General features: G+C 48.6%; 2 protein-coding genes and 1 long non-coding RNA gene across 3 annotated transcripts; 2 read left to right on the plus strand and 1 right to left on the minus strand.

Annotated features, from left to right (window-relative positions):
* The first annotated feature begins 690 nt into the window (after positions 1-690).
* LOC126520410 (uncharacterized) lies at positions 691-1,918 on the plus strand. Its single transcript, XM_050169332.2, has one exon. The coding sequence runs from the start codon at positions 719-721 to the stop codon at positions 1,916-1,918; it is 1,200 nt and encodes a 399-aa protein (XP_050025289.1). The 5' UTR covers positions 691-718.
* Positions 1,919-13,831: 11,913 nt separating this feature from the next.
* LOC129382129 (uncharacterized) lies at positions 13,832-14,224 on the plus strand. The gene is made up of 3 exons (XR_008610210.2): positions 13,832-13,866; positions 13,967-14,014; positions 14,134-14,224. It is a non-coding gene; the product is annotated as an uncharacterized lncRNA (long non-coding RNA).
* A 3,648-nt stretch (positions 14,225-17,872) lies between these two features.
* LOC126520412 (putative nuclease HARBI1) lies at positions 17,873-19,812 on the minus strand. Its single transcript, XM_050169333.3, has 3 exons — positions 19,276-19,812; positions 19,058-19,199; positions 17,873-18,591 (listed from the first exon to the last, which is right to left on the minus strand). Exons 1-3 carry the CDS (start codon positions 19,810-19,812, stop codon positions 18,101-18,103), a joined length of 1,170 nt encoding a protein of 389 aa, XP_050025290.2. The 3' UTR covers positions 17,873-18,100.
* Between the last annotated feature and the right edge of the window lie 498 nt (positions 19,813-20,310).

A 20,310-nucleotide genomic window follows, 5' to 3' on the forward strand; every position in this document is an offset into this window, starting at 1 on the left:
TCGCCTTCAAGAGTGGAACGCGACAGCGTTCCCGTCGACCCGCCAAGGGGTGTAAGACAATGCGCTACGGCAGCAGCGATCATTTACGAGGTGCCCCGCATCGGACTTTGCACCCACCAATCACGCGGTGAGCGTCGAGCAACGCAGCGTTCGGCGCGGCAACAAAACATGCGCCTGAGCAAGCGGAATGAACCAAAGAACTCGGTGTCTCGCAGGGGGAAACGATGTACGCCAGCCAAACGTCGTGATCGGCACGGGCAGAGAGATAGACAGATAGTGATCTATAGAAAGGAAGGACGCTTGATTCTGCAACCCATAGGAGAACACGGCGAAGCGTCGTCAGGGGAGAGGGAGTCCGGGCCGCGACGCGCCTCGCACCGGTCCCCGCCTGGCCCCAATGCGCGCGTGGCGCGCCACCTGTCGGGGCAGCGCTGTACATGGAGAGGAAGGCGTCTTCTGTGTTTGCCGCAAGATGGCTCTGTGTGTGCGGAAAGCGCAGAAGAAATGTAGTGGAAACGCAGTTCGCTACTCGTGTAACTGCGCCTTCTGTAAGTTACACGTTCATAATTACCGATATACACCGCAGTATAACTTTCTACGGCTCGTTTCTAAGGCAACACCGCATTCACTACAGGCGCGTTTGTACCGCTTCGAAGCATCGAACTCTTGGCTGAGTGGAAACGACTTCCGGCCACCGAGCGTGACGGACGTGTGCTTCATGGGCTCCCAAGGAGCGGCTTTAGCGGCCCAGCCGGGTCGCGGTATCAGGAGCACTGAAATGCCTGCCCAGGATTATGAAATGGTCGTCCCGCATCTGCCATCAGGTTCGAGTGTTTTGAACACAGTATTTTTGCATGGTGATGTCACCGCCAGGCCATATCGCGTCGAGCATTTTCGCGACGCCCTAGCGCGTCTGTCATTGCTGCCGGATGTGGTTGCCCTTGGGGCATATCAGATGAACCACCTGTGGGCCGTTACTTTCAACAGCGAAGGAGCGAAGGCAAAGATTCTGCAGGCCGAAGCTTTCAATGTGAAAGACCACCGCTGCGCGGTAATTGACCCAACCAACCGAGGCGTCAGGCTGAAGCTGTTTTGGCTGCTCCACGGTGTGCAAGACGACGACGTGCGAGTGGCATTAGCAGCGTTCGGAAAAGTGACCGAAATAACCCGCGATAAATGGAAGGTTAAAGGCTGCGTCGACGAGGCTTCAACAACACGGTCGGTTACACTGAAACTGAAAGCGGGTGTTACCATCGAGGACTTGCCCCATCAGTTGCGTGTTGGTGAGGACGTTGCTCTCGTTCATGTTCCTGGTAGGGCTCCGCTCTACCTTCGGTGCCGTGGAAAAGGTCATATACGCCGTGAGTGTCGGGTGCCACGCTGCGGACTATGCCGGCGTTTCGGCCACGATGAGAGCCAGTGCGTGCGTAGCTACGCTAATGTTACGTGCCAGGCGCGAAGTAATGAAGCGGCCGAGCACATCATGGATGAAGCAGACGCGGTCGAAGCAAACCGCGGAAGTGGGGGAGATGATGCTACGAAGGAGTCAACATCCAAGGAAACCACACCCGCACCCCTTGCAGATACCAGCCAAGCCGGTAAGGACCAAACCCAGCCGGCCGTCGCATCAAAGCCAGCGTTCCTTCCGGAAAAAGCGGATAGCGTGACTGCTGTAAGCCTGGTTACGGCTCGGCAGCACGGCGACAACCAGAAAGACGCCGATACCGAGATGCCCGCAGCGTCAAGTGTACCAGTGAAGCGGGCTCATGAGGATTCGGATAATCAGGAACCGAGATTGGTCAGTGAACGCGGCGAGGAGCCTCCGCCGAAGGCACCTTCAACGCGCCGCGGACCGTTCAAGCCCAAACCGAAATTGCCACCGGAACGCAGTACTGCGTCTGCTCTCCCTCCGCCTTAGCGGAGGCTTCTTTTGCCACAACGGTTGAAGCCCGGTCTTTGATCGGGTCAGTGCTAAGCTCAAACGCCTTAGCGGTTATGGATTCACCCTGTTTGACGTGTGAATAGACTGATCGGCGTCTCCCTTTTCCTTAGATGGCTACCGACCTCACGTCCAGCCTACGTGTTGCTACGCTTAATGTAAGGGGACTGTCGGCGCGTAGAAGGGAACTGCAACTGAACCGCCTTCTGCTAGAAAACAAAATAGATTGGCTTGCGGTTCAGGAAACTAAAATTGAAGACGAAGAACAAACAGACAGAATGGTAGCGGTCTATCGTAGCAGATACAGCGTTTGCGTATGTCATGCTGTTGGAAGAGCGGGTGGATGCGTTATTTTTTTCAGAAATGGTATTGGGGCTGTTGATACTGTGTTCTCCTGTGAAAGTGGGCGTCTTGTAATGTGTGATTTTGAATCGGATGGAGTGGCTTGGAGAGCTGTGTGTGTATACGCTCCGAATGCAATTGCTGAAAGGGAGCGTTTCTTCCGACAGGTAAAGCCTGTCCTGCTTACTAAAAGGCGGGTGATCTTGCTTGGTGATTTCATTTGCGTCTGTAGACCAGAGGATAGGACAACAAACCGTTCCTTTCGAGACCGGAGCGCCGAGTTACTTTCCGAAATTGTAGGTGAGCACGACCTTGAAGATGTAGGCTTGATATCGACGCATGAATGCCAGACAAGGTACACTCACTTTCAGGGAGGCAGTCATGCTAGATTATATCGTTTATATGTTCCTGTCGAATGTTCGCTGTTATGTTCTGACTACCAGACGATCTATGTCTCTTTTAGTGATCACTGCCTAGTCATGGTTACAATCGGTACGAAGAGAATACTGCAAAATTTAATTGGGACTTGTGGAAGTTTAATGATAAATTACTGGAAGATGAAGAGTACGTGACTAAAGTCAAGGATTATATAGCTAACATGCTGCGAAGTAACTCCGGAAGTTTTATGCAAGTATGGGAGCAGTTCAAATGTGATATTAAAATAGCCGCTATTGATCATGTGCACTTAGGCGAAAAGAAAAACAACGAGTTAAAGAGCTGCAGAGTGCCCTAGATTTTATGTTAAGTACGGAGTGCTACGAACCGGGATTGTTCACAAAAGAAATTAAAGAGACTAAAACTAAGCTCGAGGCAATAGACGAACAAATGTACCGTGGCGCAGTGATAAGGGCGCGTAACGAGAAACTGTGGTCCGGAGAGACGCCTACCAAACGCGCGCTCAGTGATGAAAGAAGGCACGCTCTGTCAAAAGAAATAACGGAAATATGCTATCAAAACGAACTCACAAATTGAAGAGAAATAATCAAGCAGGCATTCGTCGAACATTACACAGATATATTCAGCCTTAATACTCCGAACACTGACTACTTCAGAACAGAATTCCTATCGCTGATGCCGAGATTGGAGGATGACCTTGTGCACGCTCTAGAAGCCAGTATTACGGCTGAGGAAATTGAATCAGCGATTCTGGAGCTTAGTTCAAACAAGTCGCCTGGGCCAGACGGTCTCGGTGCATCTCTATTTAAAGCCTTTAGAACAGAAATGGCAGTCGCACTTGAAAGGCTGATTAGCGAATTCTATGAAATGAATGCAAGTCCTCCATCCTTCCGAGCGTCCCACGTAGTACTAATTCCTAAAACGAATGATCCCATTAAGTTACAGTCTGTTGAATCATACCGTCCCATCAGTCTAACAAACGTGGACTATAAGATATTCATGAAGATTCTAGCTCTACGCCTTCAAAGTGTTATTAAGTCACTTGTAGGGCAACATCAGACATGCGGCATAAAAGGCAGGTCAATCTTTACCAATGTTCACACAGCTAGAACTGTCCTTAATGCTGTGACGGAATGTATGGGCGCGTGGCCATGTTGCAATTAGATCTGCACAAGGCGTTCGATAAAGTCGTACACGAAGTTCTGTTCTCGATCCTAAACCATATCATGTTGGAACCGTTATTACACAAGGTGTTAAAATGATGTACAATGGTTGTATAGCGAAGCTGATAATTAATAGGCAGTTAAGTGATGGTATTCCTGTGCAGTCGTCTGTGACCTTTATCCCCCCCTGCTTTTCGCTCTCTACCTCGAGCCCTTTTGTTTGCGGCTGCTTAAGAGCCCCAACATCTGGGGTTACACTTTTCATAAAACTGAAGTTCGAGTTTTAGCTTATGCTGCTGATGTAGCAGTTTTTTGTACGGACCATGACAGTGTTAAAGCAGTTGTACAATAGGCTGTAAAATTTTGTACTGCAACTGGAAGTGCTATTAACTGTAACAAGTGTCTTGGTTTTTGGCATGGGAATTGGCAATACAAGCCTGAGACTTTTTGTAACATGCAATGGGCGGTAACTCCAGGCACCTACCTAGGTGTCCCCCTCGAACATTGTCGAGATAGCAAAGAATATTGGGACAACGAAGTAGTGGGAATGAAAACCCAGATCGGCAAAGGGGGAGGGCATAAATTTTCTATGTTTGCAAGAGCTACCATGTGTAATTTGTTTTTAGCTGCTAAGATCTTTTATGTGATGCAAGCGTTATGTCTGACGAGGATGTCTGTGCAAAAGCTGCATAGAGTATTTGCGATGTTTATTTGGGCCTCAACATGGGAACGTACAAGTCGTAGTAATCTGTTCCATAGAACGTTTAATGGGGGGCTGGGGTTGTCACATTTGTTCCTCAAACAGATTGTAAGCAGGTTTCTTTTTTTGCGTGATCAAAAGGATGCTTTTCTGAGAACAATGATTCAAGCTAGATTGCGCGATTCATTGCCTGATTATGTAGTGTCGCCCATGTATACGGGGCCAATGCCTCTAAGTGCTTTTTTGCGTGAAGTGGACACGTCTTTCCGATTACTAAAAGCAAGATTTTCTAGTGAATATCTGGCCGCTGTTAGTAGTAAGAAGTTGTACAAAGATCTTGTTGATGTATTCTTGCCTGTACCGTTGTATCGTACAGTATTTGTTTTAGGTTCAGAACGAGATGTTCTTAAGAGAGTTAAACGAATGCCGGTAAGAGCTTCTGTTAAATCTTTCTTTTTCCAACTACATACAGGCACTCTCCCAGTCAAACCGTGGCTGCAAAGCAAAGGCATTTTTGTACCTTGGTCTGTGAATTGCTTTATATGCAAGAAACCGGAGACGATTGGGCATAGCTTTTTGGACTGTCATGACGCAGTGTTTTGTGGGATATTCTAAAACGTAGCCTTAAAAAGGAATTGCCGTTAAGTGCTTTCGGGATACGCTTCCTGCCATGTGCGGAGCCAGAGAGAGTGCCTGTCAATCTGTTAATGCTTCTGTGCATGCACATTGTGTGGCGAACGCGTATGGATATTAGACATGAGCGCATTGTTCAGGCCCCAGCACATGAATACTTCATTGAAAGTGTGTTATATATACGCGAATTTTTCTGTGCACAGAGTGATCCTCCTGATTGGCTAAGTGCTTTGGACAAAGTGACTAGCCTACATCGTTCTTATCGCACCACACTGATCCGGCATTGACTATGTACCATGTAATACTCACATTGTATTTTCTTTTGCCAAGCCGGTAATAACAATAAAAAAGAACTCGTGGCTGAGTGGTAGCGTCTCCGTCTCACACTCCGGAGGCCCTGGTTCGATTCCCACCGAGCCCATCCTGCAAGGTGCTTTTTTTTAATCTAGTGCCTCCCAGGATTTGTCACTCACGGCCAACGCCGCCGACACCGACGCCGAGGACACCGGCTTTTCTGCGACACGAGCTCCTTAACGCTGTCGCGTTAAAGCTTGAGGCTTGTCCCCTCCTTCAGTTCCAAATTCACTGGCGCACCCGTGTGTCCTGTGATGTCTTCAAAAAAAAATGTCTTCATGCTTCTGTAGCAGCTCGGTCAAACTGTCTTCCTCCGTTGCCTGGTGAATGCCGTGAAGCTCGATGCCCAGCCTGTCAAATCAATTGCGTCCCAACAAGCTGCATCCAGTGCCCTCGACAATGAGAAGTGGTAGCTTGCAAGCTGCGTTCTTGTGGCGAACAATTACTGCCGCCGTTCCGACAACCTGCAGTTGCTGACCTGACCAGGTGCGCAGATGTATTTTGTCCTACCTCAGAGAGGGTGGGTTCGCATGCCATAGGGTTTGAAATGTGCATCTGCTAACCATGGTGCACGCTGGACCGGAGTCGACCTCAAGAGCCACAGGTTTGCCATGCACTGTGAGCGTCACAGTAAACTTCGGGGCGCTGTATCCGTCTGCTACTGCACAGAGGTCATGCAACGTTGAAACCTCATGTTTGGTTTCGTTAGTCACTTCAGCAGCCCGTGAAGTTTCTAAGGAGATGCTACGCTGGTATGTCTTTTTCTCAGCCTTCTTTCTGGAAATACAAGCCTTGGCAATGTGCCCTTGTTTCCGGAAGTAATTGCAAATAGTTGTGCTGAACTTACACTTCTTTGGACTGCGCGAACCGTCGCAACGCCAGCAGCGTTGTCCTTGTTGGTGAGAATGCGTCTTGGAGGTCGAAGCGCTGTCGCCGGCGCGCGTTGCCGCCTTGCTGACTTCCGCATGATCAGCTTTTATCTGTCGTTGCTGCTGGACGGCGCTTTCAGCTCGAATAACGAAATCATAAGCCTTGCAAAAAGTCAGATCTTTCTCTGCAAACAGTCGCTGTTGAAGATTCTGGTCGCGGAGACCACACAGGAAGCGATCGCGCAACATCACATCTAATGGAAGAAGCGTTGGAATGCAGCCCGTAGCTCCCTGCTGCGCTGGTGATGCCGTTGCCTCAGCTGGCGTCGCCGTAGCTGTTGTTGCCGTCTGCAGCGTGCCGAAATCGCAGCTCGTAGCCAACTTGCGTAGAGCGGCAACGTAGTCGTTTACCGACTCGCCTGGGAGCTGATCTCGCCTTTGGAACATCGCACGACTGTAGACATTGGACGGACGAAGGTCGCAATGTGCCTGAAGTGCCGCCACGATCTCGGCATAGCTCACTTGATCAGGCGTCTTCGGTTGAAGCAGCGTACAAACCACGTCGTAAATTTGAGCATCGCACAGTGTAAGCAAGTGTGCTTGTTGCTTGATAGGGTGAGTCACAACGTTGGGCTCGAAGAAAAATTGTAGCCGGCCGAACCACGATGCCCAGTTGGAGCCAGTAAACTCCAAACGTGCAGAAAAATCAAGCTGGCGCTCAGCCATGACTCACTGGATGGTCCACGATGACATCTGGGCTTCCCTGCCACGGGTGATCCGCCTCGTCGCCAATGTTATGTACTGGGAATTACTTTATTCCGCACCTAGTACACATAATGAACGTAGCCTTGTCGGAGAGATGGCGACCATAGAGTTACTATACTGACTCTAGAGGACCCATAGGGCCCATGCATTGAAATCGGGAACAGCAAGAGCGCCGCCATGTTGTTACGCCCCGAGGTTTCCAGCTCCTGAGACGCTTGCTAGACTTGGTAACAGTAGTCAGTTTTATTCCGGCAACAGTACCAGCGTAGCAGCATGGCGTCTCGCTTGTACTGTCGGGATGTGTGCGTGCAGCCGTGTGTTTGGGCTTTATAAGTTGGTTCCTTATTATATGTTGCGGGACGGTGCAGGTGCGGGTTGGCCGTACAGGTGGCAGTTATGCAACCGAGGGATGATCCTGTTGAAGTGTCGGGCGGTATGCGGTTTTATGCGGTCACGCCTGTTGCAGGAGTGTCACTCGACGAGCTTACGAGCTCGAAGCTGTGGTCAGATTCCTCGTTGGCGTTCCGTAATTCTCTTCGCATGGGCGCGGTACGTTGCAAAAGCCGCTTTCGCGATCTATCGTCGCGACGATAGATTGGGTTTTTTTTATTTATTATAAGTACTGATCCAGCTGTAGGGCACATGTCACCGACAAACGGAAGTCTCAGGAGAGCACCTGAGATTATAATAAAGCCGGCGGCGCAGGAACTCCAGGGCACCTAAGGGACAGGGGGGGGGGGGGGGGGGGATCAAAGCTCGAAGCAGAACGGTACGTAGGTTGGAGCCGCCGAGGCAGGTGTGCGCCAGGGAGTGTTCGCACGGACAGCTGCCCTGGCACGCGCAGCAGTGCCTCGCAAGGTCGAGATACTTTAAAGGCACCTGCGCCCATGATCTTTCTTTTGCCTCAGTGCAGTGAGCACGATTAACGAGAATAATATGGAGGGCATCCGGTGCAGTCGCGAATGCGTCATGACAAATGTAGCTCGCGTCGCCTGCGTGCATAGTAATATCAGAGTTGGTTGTATGAACTTTATGCATAATACGCTTTGTTAGGTACCTTAACGGAATGGGTCTAGAGGACGGTGTCGGTACATTTTTTCGTACTGCCCTAATCCTATACCCCTCACTACAAACACACACACATACCCCCTTTTTTATGTATATATGCAATTGCTTGCCATGACGAATCATAGCCTCCTTTATTTTTGAAAAATAGAGGAGGCTATGGACGGATTGACCAGTTGAAGTTGTAAGCTTGTCAGTAACTGTCATAGGAATCACGGGAATAAACACAATTCCACCATCGGATTGTTTACTTTCATTTTTTGTTGTAACACTGAGGACTACATAGAACTTTATTTTGTATATGCAAGAGAAGTATGTGGATATCACGAGCTTAAGCCAATGTGCGATACACAGACAAAGCAGCTGCTGCAACATGAACTGCATTGAGGGCCACACAACACATACGTAATTAACGGTGCAAAATATAGGGGAAAGCTTCAAAATATGCCCTGTAGCACTGCAAAGTATAACATATATTGTACGTGTACAATAAATGTTAAAAAGAACAATGCATCAATGTCCCATTTGCCTTCAAGTTTATTATCAAGCTCAAGTTTACTGACGTTTATTATGAGCATATGTACAACAGGAATCTACTGACACACCCGCAGTCAAGGTGGCTGTTCGAGGTGTGCTGGCTGCCTCAGTGTAAGAAAAAGAAATTGGGTGAATGTCGACACCAGTGCCACTGCTGCTTGCCTCTGACCTGCACGTGCCTCCGCGGCATCTTTGTGCACATGCGTGCTGGCATGGCGAGGCGTAGGAGTCATCCGAGAGTAAGAGTATCGTTTACATGGAGAAGTGGCTGTTCACATTGCCTGTCGCTTTCCCTCAAATGTTTCCTTGGCGACTAGGATGACACACCCGCAGTCAAGGTGGCTGTTCGAGGTGTGCTGGCTGCCTAAACAAAAGAAAAAGAAAGAAATTAGATGAATGTCGATACCAGTGTTATTGCTTCTTGCCTCTTACCTGCATTTGCCTCCACGGTCTCTTGGCTTGCAGAGTCTGTATGAGGGAGCTGCTGTGGCTAGACGTAGGCATTGTCTAAGCAAAAAGAAAAGGCCATTAAAATGGGGAATTATGGAAATAAATGCAGTTATGTCTGCTTCTTGCACTCTTCTTGCCTAAATGTTTTCAAGCATAGTGTCCAGTACACACCATCACTTTGACTGCTTCTGCTTTTTACCGGCAGGTGTTGCTGCGAGATCCTTAGTATGGCTGCGTGCAGCATTGTAACACTTGGTGGAGGCATTTGAAGTGGTAGCCAAAAATATAATCATCATCCTTGTCTGCATGAATGTTTTCAATTTCTAAATGTTGTGGTAACTATCACTATTGGTGCAAGGCCCCTGACATCTATGCTGCAAGTGATATAGCTTGAAACTGAATTTTACCTTTAGTGTTTCACAAGGCGTCTGATATGTCCACATTAGATGTGATCCGTTTCTTTTTATTTATCCCGGTGTGGAGAGAGCATCATTAAATTGTTTTTTTTTTTACTTTTGCGTGTCTTGTTTTTTGGTTTAATTCTGAATTTATCAAGCAGCAGTCTCATGATGCTATAGTGACTTATGTAATGGCAATCAGCTTTTGTTTTGCGGAAAAACAACGCATTTCCTGACCCATTGTTTGACATCCCCTCACTCGCATAATTTTGCAGAGTATTCTGCCTATATTGACTTGCTTTACCGCCACTTGAGAGTCTTGCATTTTCAAATACCATTCTTTCCTTAAATCATTCAACACTTCTCATCATTTCTGTACCGTGGGCTTCTGATACCATGCATTCACCATTTTTGCTTGTTGTCTCTGACTAGAAATGTCTCCTTTAATTTAGAACTTAAATTTCACCTTTGGAACACACAGACGGGCTTGCCATTGCATATCTGCTTAACATGAGAACATGCTTCAGTAAACATTTGCAAAATCCAATAGAAGATTGATGAATGCAGCTTGCATGTGATTTGGCTGAATGAGCCATAAAAGTAAGTCATCTGACTACGTAAATTAAAGCACATATTATTGTGATGTACAGCATATGTTAAACTAACGTGGTGGGTTTTCTTGCTTATACAGCAGAATAATCGGTGCGCGAGAAAAATGTTATTTTTGCATACCCCCTGTGCACACTGGTTTAAGCAAAATGAGCTGGAGCTGTCCATATGATCTACTTATTTTACCTGCGAGTATACTCAACAAAAATGTGTCCCAGCTGCTTAGTGGTATGTGAGATTATGTCAGTATTGCATATGTGCCTGCTGTCTGAAATTATTGAATTTTGAAAATGCTCGCAGGGATCTGATGTGCATATCTGCAGTCTATGGATACATGTAAAAGACTCAGCATCAAGTGCAAGTGAACGGTCCCACAGGCCCGGAGTCGATCATACAAATAGATTAGCTGCACAAAGATATTCCACATGAATGGCATGCAAGGAAGTGTTGAAAATATTGCACAGTTAATAAAACGCCTAAGCTATTAATATGTGGATTGATGCACTCGTTATGCAAAACGGAGGTGAGGCGTGCAGACAGGACACAAGAGTAGAGTATTTACAAGCAAACAACACGAGCGCCGCCCACTTCTCTACTCTTGTGTCCTACCTGCATGCTTCACCTCTGTTTTGTATAATGAATCATTACCAACTAGCTCAGCTTTCTGTCGTTCTAAGTCTCGATGCAATCGATTTCGTCCGCATTAGGCACTCGCATCTCGATTACTTCGTGGCACAGAAATACTCGGCATCAGGCTGTTTTTTTGCTGTGCCCTTTGCAGAAGCATGATTGTTTAAAGTGCAACAATTAAACATATTTTTCGAGATGCTGGTGGCTTCGCCAGTACAATTCCGGTGCGCTGGTCCGCCTGTCCAGCAATTTCCTACTGAAGGGAAACCTGCAAATAAAAACACCGCTCAGCATGTAGGAAAATGCTCTACTGTGACGCTTCTAAAACGATTGTGATGCACCACAAGAGCTGCCTACTCGCGTGATATTCTCAACAAGGAGATACATTCGTTTACTTACATGTGAAGGTATATGCCAGAGCACTTCGGGGCTTCGGTGGCACATAAGGCACGAGTGTGCCATAGCGTCCGATGTCGACGCGCGATCGCATGTCAAACCTAAACTGTACGAAACTACTACGATCCAAAAAACGGATTCGAAACCGAAATTCGCGTCATCCTTTATTGCATGAATGCGTACATCGTGATTTACATAAGTCGCGGACTTAGCGATTGCTTTCTGTAAACTTAATATTAACATACCACCTTCATAAAGGCATCAGGTATGCGTTTTTAGATGACAAAGCATAAGGTGACCTGTACTTGTCTTCAGCCCTTTCAATAGTAATTGCGCTGGCCGCATTGACCAGTAGCAAAAGGGCGGCGCCCTAGAGGTTCCCACTTTTCCGGCCCAGCTTTTCCTCTAGAGTTGTTCTACTAACCCTATGTGGCGACCACACAATATCACTTGGCGCGAACGCGTGCGTGTATATGTCGTACAAAAATCCCTCACGTGACCTGATCCTAGGTGCCTAGGGACTGCATCGTTTAGGGATTTTCGAGAAGGCGCGATGCTGGCGCCGAGCGACGCCATGGCGTGCTTGTTCGTCCTCGGCGTGATCGTTCTTGGACCGAGCGTTGTTCGACATTAGAGACTTTTAGCTTGTACGCTATTCCGCTAAACGGGAGCGGTTTGGGCGGATTACCGGATGGTCGGGGCGTAAACGTGAGTGGTGAAGCCGCCTGGTGTTGTAGAGCTCAACCAGACAAACGCATAGTTTAAACTGCAGTAACTCACCATATCCTGCTTCGCCACCCGTGCAAATTTTTGGCAGCGGCGTAATTGTGAACACGATTACGCCACTGTCGAAAATTTACGCCAGCAGCTAAGCAGAATATAGTAATTAGCTCTGTGTTTGTGTGGTTGAGCTTTGCGCCACCAGCTGGCGCCACCAATCTGGCCGCTCACGTTGGCGCCCCCGCTAAACCGGAAAACCGCCCGCGCTTGCCCGAACACCGGACACGCTAAAAGTCTCTATTGCTTGTGTGATTGTACGTGCGTTGCTTGTGTGTTGGTTGTAAGTTCTGTGTTACTTGGCGGAAAGCCGTGGGTGGTAGCAGTGCGGCTTTATCCTCGGTGAGCTCTGGCAGTACAGAATCTGCGTTGTGTGACCCGTGCTTTCTTGAGAACCCGGCGGTGGTGACAATTGAAATATCGAAGTGGCCTAGCGCCTCGGCAGCGAAGTTCTGCGAACCGCTAGGTGGCGTCGCCGTGTCCGACTTTGCTTAATGGACATCGAGAGATGTGCTGCTCGCTGCAAGTCATTTAAATGCAACTGCGTCGACCGCCCACTGTTCAGCGCTGAATGTGTGTTTGGTGTGCTGTGCTTGTAACGAGTGGTGCAGCCGTGCAGCGGGGGTGGCGGAGGAGCAGAGTGGCTTAGGGGCTCCGTTTGCGCGTTCACAGACATGTGCTCCCGTCTCGGTCTCATTAGCGGCTGTCGCGGGTTTGTGATGTGCTAGCTCCTTGCCTAGTATGAAGTGTACGACGCTAACACACAGCATGTTCACGTTTTTCCGCGCTATATGTCATTTGCATGACGGCCAAGTTGAAAACGAGACATATGTCTGTGTTCTTTGCGTTTGTGTGTTGTAAATTGCTTTCTATTGTGGAAGTTCTGGGAGTCTTATTACGCAAGGAGTGTGAACGTAACATAAGAGAGTTTTAGTTTAGGGGACGCAAGCGGCTTGCGTACGCAAGTACTAGGGGCGACGGTACTGCGCATGCGCAGACCGCTACGTCTACTTGCGTCCTTGGGTTTTTTGGCCGGCCGGAAACATCGCTGCCCCTAAGTGGTTACCCACGTGACTCTCGCGGTGTAGGAGAACTTACGGCTAGCTAGCGGGTAAATAATTTAATAAATCTTTCGCCAAGTGTCCACAGACGTCGTTTTTGTATAAGAGAGGTTTAGCATGTCCGCTATTCGGATAAACGCAGTTGGGGCGGAGCCATAAACGGGAGCGTCCTGCATGGTGCTGCCACCTGGTGGAGCAAAGCTCAAACAGACAAAATCAGCTAATATTGCTGTAACCAAGGGCGCGATAACGTAACTCTATTCCAAACAAAAAGTGTTCCAAACTCCGGACGTCAAAATGACGCGACAGTTTCTGCGTATGGGGGCGGGAACCAGCGACGTTTTTCAATCTGCCCAATCAGCAGCCTCCATCGTTGCCGGAAGCATGTTTTGCTTGTTTTTTATTTGCAAAGGGACCGTATAGCAAGTGACATTTAGATATAAACGTCTGATAAAAGAACAATTGTATGTCGCTGAGAGTAAAAGTGTTTTGTAATCTTTTAACGCAAGAGAAGTTGAAGCGCGCTTGAATGTAAACACAAATATTTTAATTTTTCGAGTCATAGCCACACACGTGCCAATTCCGCATCCAATCCATTTTGCTACGCACACTTAAGATGGCGGCTACGTGAAAACAGCTGATCGGTTCTGTGGGCCGCTCTTGGTGTATTTTTGTCCGTAACGCTGCCTGATGAGATGAAATCTCGGCGTACGAGGTACTTTCGCCCGAGAAGAATTGTGGAAGCTATGAACATCATGAAGACTGTGAAAGCGTAGTGCTCGGTGAGTAAACATCATTCTTTCTTGTGCTTAATGACTGAGCAGTAGCATCTGAACATCTGCGGTGATCGCACGGTGTTCACTCTTGCTTTTATTCGCATAGGATACGGAAGAATCGATGAAGGTTGGAAGGCATCTCAACAGATAGCTGGTAAGTAAACATTTTCTATAAACGATCGCAACTATCTCCGAATGTAGGTCATGTTTTAAATCGAAGGTGGTCTGTAACAGAGGCTCATTTTTTTTTCTCTGCGACACACTGCTGCGAAGTGGTACATTCCCCCGTGCGGGCGGTACAGATACTCCGCCAACAGCCGCTGGAGGATGCGGCCTGCAGGGCAACCGCCGAGTATGCACGGCAGGGGCAGGAGCAGCTGGCTGAGGCAGTGAACGCGGAGGCCGCCAGTTTCCACCAGCTGCTGCTGCAGCAAAATAGGCAGGTACGTACAACTTGGCCAGGTCATTTTTTAAAGAGGTGATTAGTGCGCATGGTAATGTACATTACAACCATATTACACATCAGAGGCATCTGTAGTCATTTGGCTCATTGATTCATGCACGTTTATACATCTCCTTTGAGGTGTTCTTTAACACATAGCAACTTACAAAACATTTCCATGGTTGCATGTATCACCACAGCATGATCATCATTTGTTTAACAATTTAACTAGTCACGAATACTGTCTTCTGACAGGCAGAGGCAGCTTGGTAGGATTTGCTACGTTTCACATGTTTTAAACATAACAGACCATATACGTTTGCACGGCCATTTCTCATGTCATATGTAAATGATCTCGCTGCCCTCAAGAGTAACCTTGCTGAACCTGTAGCACTTGCAAACAGTGCGAATAAACGTTTACATTGCATAACCTGCAGCTGAAGTGAGCGAATTTGTTTCGCAGCATCATCAGCAGCTGGTGGAGGAGCTGAGGGCGGCCCGGGTGGTGCAGCAGCAGCTGGCAGCAGAGATGCGTGGTTTGAGAGAGGCCACCGGCCTCATCGCGACAACACTGCGCCAGCTCCTGGCTCGCCTCTGCGAGCATCCTCAGCCATGAGGGACAGTCCCCCCTTATAATCCTTTAGTACTAATAGGTACAAGTGTTGCCCATCTTTCCGTTCAAATCACCGCTGCAGCATTTGGTGGTGGTGCCCATACCTCCGCGAAAGCTGTTGTGGCGAGTTGTAGCCAGTCTTGTGAAATTATGTGCAGGTCATGTGCGACCATGGCAGCGAAAGCTGATAGTGCTGTGATGTCACTTGAAACACAAATGCGTGTTTTTTTTTTATGTAGCACTAAAGGATGATATGACTGTTTTCCCTACATTTCTTTACCTAATCATTTTTTTTTTCAAGGTAATTTCTTTTCATGTGTATTTTCACTTGCAGTGCCAGTTTGCCCAAGTGAGACATAAATTATATGTAGAATATTTGCCATATTTCCGTTAGGTGTTGTTCACTTCTGTTTTGCTGTTACTGATATGTTTCAATGCGCACCGTTTTTCCAAGGAAGATATACACTATGCAATCACTTTTACAGCAACTTCGACATTGTCTCGCACACATACAGGTGCACTTAACTACAATGCTGTGATAACTGGAAATGAATTTTCATGCCATATGTATGTCATGTTTGCAACGCCTACGCAATGCAAGGGAGCCGAATTTGAATTTTCTTTAACACCAAGCGCCTGTTACTTGTGATAGTTATTGTGATATTTCAGGTGTCCTTACCAATGATAGCAGTACAATCTAGTCCCCATTGTAGTTGATCACAGTTTGTGACATACATAATGGAGCCATCGATGTGGCCACTATTTTGACATTCGCTGCCAGGCTGCTCTTGCAGCCGTTATATGAAATACCGTTGAAGTGCCAAACGTTTTCTCACTTGTCCTTCCTTAAAAGCATGTGATGGCTGTTTTATATTGTGATCTTATTACGGCACTAGTCATTGAACTATTTCGTGCTACAAACACGCTGACTACATAATAGACAAGACATCTTTCTTGCTGTTAAGTTGCTGAATGAAGATAAATGGTTGTGTGCGAGTTCAAAAAAAAAAAATTACCGACGATTACGTTACTTCCTAATGCGAAATTTGAGCGCAGCAAATAAGCTGTTTCACCTTTTCGATAGATTGAGGCAAAGAAATCGAGCAACGCATGTATGCGCTATCACAGATTTTTTTTTTTTTTATTTTTCACACGTATTCCTTTAACAAAGACTCCACTAACAGTTCTTGACAGTCATGAAGGAAGCTTTGTGGTCGGAGAAATAGACTGATATATGTTCGACTTGGTACACCAATGCTTGATTCTCAAAGACGAGATCTATACAAGTGCCTCGCGAGGTTGTCACAGCCGTGGGACGCGTTACGAGCGAGAGGAACGGGATGTTCTCCCGCATAAGTGTTAGGAAATTGCTGTTTGTCTTTATGTCAACATTAAAGTCCCCCACTACTAACATCGGTGTGGATCGATGGACGGTTAATGCGCGTTGCAGGAAGTGCACGACGTCTTTCGTGAGTGCGGTAGGGGCGAAGTAGGCAGCTACTACCAGCAAGATAATTTCGCAGTGGCGAACGGCAGCGGCAATTTCGGCTCGGGCGGTGCACATATACAGATCCGCCGCCACCGATCTGGCTCTCTGATTGCCACCGCACAGGGCGAACGGCAGCGGCAATTTCGGCTCGGGCGGTGCACATATACACATCCGCCGCCACCGATCTGGCTCTCTGATTGCCACCGCACAGGGGTTGCATTGGAGGAGGAGCGAAGAAAGGAATTAAATTCGAGCCGGCGCTTTGACAACCGGAGACTCGCAGGAAGAGGGGGGAGGGGGGCGGCGTGTACACCCAGCGGCAAACGATGGGGGCAGAAGCGCGCGCAGCAAGCGGACAACACGATAAAGGGAGGAGGGAAGAGATAGCAGCGACTGACTGATGCCGCTGACGCCGATAGTGAGTCAACCTCAGCTGCGGAGTTGGCTTCAGGGACAACGCCGCCGATGCCGGCACAAACAATATGATACCCTCGCTTCCGCAGCGCTAAGAACCAGGTCTAGCCGTGGGAAGGTGGTCACGTATTCGTCGACGTGCCGGGGCCTACGTGAAATAACCGGCGCGTCGGCAACTGAAGAGCACCCTATCCGCCACACAAGAACAGGGGGGGGGGGGGACCCTTTCCTCCTCTTTCTGCATGGCGGCGACGGTGTTCTATGCAGTCACGTTATCTTGACTCTCTAGCGGCGTCAGCGGCATCCAGCGGTATCAGTCGGTCGCTGCTAGCGCTGGGGGGATGAAAGGGGGGCGGAGCTGGTTACGAGGCCGACGACAACGCCGACGACGACGCGAAACCCAGGAACGGACGCCAAAGAGCTGCGCTCTAAAACATCATAATGCTCGTGTCATATTTATGCAGTTTAACATCTGCCAACTGGGATCCCATGTACTGAACATCACACGGCTATTTTGGCGCCATGAAGTCATGCTCTGTGTGCTTGTCTGTCATTTGCTTTGATGAAAGATGGCATTGAAGATGGGTCACATGGTTTTATTTACAATGCAGATATAAATAAACAATTTTAAACAATGCAAGTGGCACTTGAAATGAATATTTACAATGTGTGTTCCTTCAATTTCAGAACTATTTACATATGTACACTCTCCCAAGGGAGAATAACGCGCTTGACATGCCAGGCGATTGTTTTCGGCATAACTTGGCCTTCTGTCAAGGAACTGTGCGGTGGCTGTGTGGCAAAATAGCGCAGGACCTACAAGGTGCGTGAGAACAGTACACATGGTGGAGCGAGAAGTGTTGTGCTTGACAGCAGCCCAAATAGGAAGGGAGGAGACGAAGACCAGCCTCCCATACACAGTGCAGATGGCGGTGACAGTGTCGGTGATGACAGAAGCAACAGCAGCAGCAGCAAATCATTTGGCAAACCACAGCTGCCCAGAGAAGTGGCTACAGCATTCTGCTGATGAACACAGTGTTCTATCCACAGGTACTAAATGAAAGGCTCTTATGTAGTGTCACAGTGGAATGATGCAATCATCTCCGGTAGTAACAGCTCACTGGCAGAGGACACGTGAAAACGCTGGTTATGATTGAGCAGATTCGATAAAGAAACAGCACGCTATCCACTAATTGCACACATTTCTTCACATTGGTTCCTGCTCTCTATTAGGTGTGTAGACAGCAGTAATAAACATCTGCCTGCAGTGTCAGGCACGTGTTTATTGCTGCTGTCGGTGCTGCTGTCGACGCAGCCGCCTTCGCACCCTTTTCAGGTAGTGCTGGTGCTGCTGCCGTGTCGTGCCAAATGAGCTAATAACATTATCCCGGGCAGCACAGCCTCTCAGGTACATCATGCGTGTTGCCCTCACTCGGGGAACTCTCTGTGGGGAGGGGTTGCCACTTTCATTGTCACTGCTGCTGTTGCTGCTGTCATCACTAACATCATCCAACAACACGTCACCTTCATCAAGACACAAGTTGTGCAACACTGCACATGCTGCAACGATGTTGGCAGCGCGGTCTGGCTCGTAGTGGAGGGCGCGGTACCGCTGAAGGCAGCGGAAGCGGCTCTTCAAAAGCCCAATGTACCGCTCCACTAGGGACCGCATGGCAGCATGTGCAGTGTTGTACCTGCCTTCTGCAGTGTGTATGGGAGGGTGGCCTGTGACTGGGGTCAGGAGCCATGGTTCCAGGGGGTAGCCGCTGTCACCTGCAGGATCACAAAACAGGGTGTGAAATCTGCACAAAGTTTAGTAGGCGAAGCTTGGGTCATGTAAAATGCACCTACTACAGAGAGACTGTAATAAAGGAATATACAGGCTGAGCACCTGACGCATCTGTGATCACAGATAACAATAGCTGGGACATAGCAGCATCCCTATTTGCAGCAAGGCAGCTCTTTGTGTAGTCTTTATTCACAAATGACTGCCAGTGTAAAAAAGAATGTGACAACGCGTGCACTGTACACTCGCATTAATAATTAGTTTAAAGTAGAACGCAGGTGTGTTGTCACTTTGTTTTGTGCAGATACCATTGGAAAATTTCTACATGTCGCCTATACTTAATAACCTGACTATGACATAAGGGGTTCGGGCTACAATATTCTCCTACGGCGCGAGCACGCTTTGCTGCATGCTGCTAGAATTGCAACTGTACAAAATTTTCCCGCTGCTCACCGAGGAGGTGTTCGCCGGCCTTGGCAATATGCCCCTCCAGGAACCGACGACGCAACCACGTAGTTCTCCAGACGTGGGCGTCGTGGTCTGACCCCGGTCGCAGAGGGTCGACGGCGAGGATCCGCATGCCTGCGTCGCAGATCTGACGAGAGCGCGCACAGCAGCATAAGCCACGCGTTGCTATGACGGGCAAATTAGACAAAAATCAAGATACTTACGAACATTGTGTTGAGGGCGTAGTAGCCTTTGCGGCACATGAATGCCGCCTTCTGCTCGCCCTTCGGTGCGATGATGGCTATAAGGCTGCCGTCCACGCATCCGATGACGCCGGGAATGGAGCCGCGTCGAAGGAACCCTTCCTTCTCGGCCGCCTTCTCCTCCGACGTCCTCGGGAAATGGACCCACTTGTTGCGGGCCCCGGCGTGGACGATTGCCTCCGCCACGCGTCGCACACACTTGCTGACCGCAGGCTGGGTAACGCCGATCGTCTCCTCGCTCCCTACCGAGGCTTGAAAGCTGCCCGTTGCGAAGAAGCGCAACGCGCACAACACTTGCCGCTCCACCGACAGCGCTGAAGTTCTCACGCCTCCGAGTTCCTCCGCCACTTCGTCGCACAGCCACCGCACAGTTTCTTTCTTCAGGCGAAAGTGCCGCCGAAACTGATCGTCTGGCATGTCAAACGCATCCTCGGGCTCCCTCCTCCCGAGCCCGGACTGACGAGCCGCCGCCGCCAACGCAATCACGAAGGCCGCCATTTTTTTCTATTCCAAACGGAACGGGGCACTCACCGGTTATTCCACGAATTTGCCGGGTTTGTTCGGCATAATTTAGCATAATGAGTGCGTAAACGTCACTTTGACGTAGCAGTTTTTGTGCATTCCCAATGTCGCTTGACAGGCAGGAAAAATGGGCGCGGCCTCAAAAAATTCGACCAATGAGCGAGCGGTGTCGGCCATGTTGGAATAGAAACAGAACGGAATAGTTTTACGTTATACCGACCCAAGTCTATTCTACTTCGCTGCTGGTGTAAACTTTCGGCACTGGGGTAATTGTGTTGCTGCCAAAAATTCATACTCGCAGCAATGTAAAATACACTTGGTTACTGCAATATTAGCTGTTTTTGTCTGTTTGAGCTTTGCGCCACCAGGTGGCAGCACCACGCAGGCCGCTCTAGTTCATGGCTCCGCCCCAACGCCCCAGCCTGCGTTTACCCTATTACCGGACACTCTAAACGTCTCTATTAACTGTTTTTA

Source organism: Dermacentor andersoni, chromosome 9 (assembly GCF_023375885.2).
Source record: "Dermacentor andersoni chromosome 9, qqDerAnde1_hic_scaffold, whole genome shotgun sequence".
In the NCBI taxonomy this organism is placed as follows: domain Eukaryota; kingdom Metazoa; phylum Arthropoda; class Arachnida; order Ixodida; family Ixodidae; genus Dermacentor; species Dermacentor andersoni.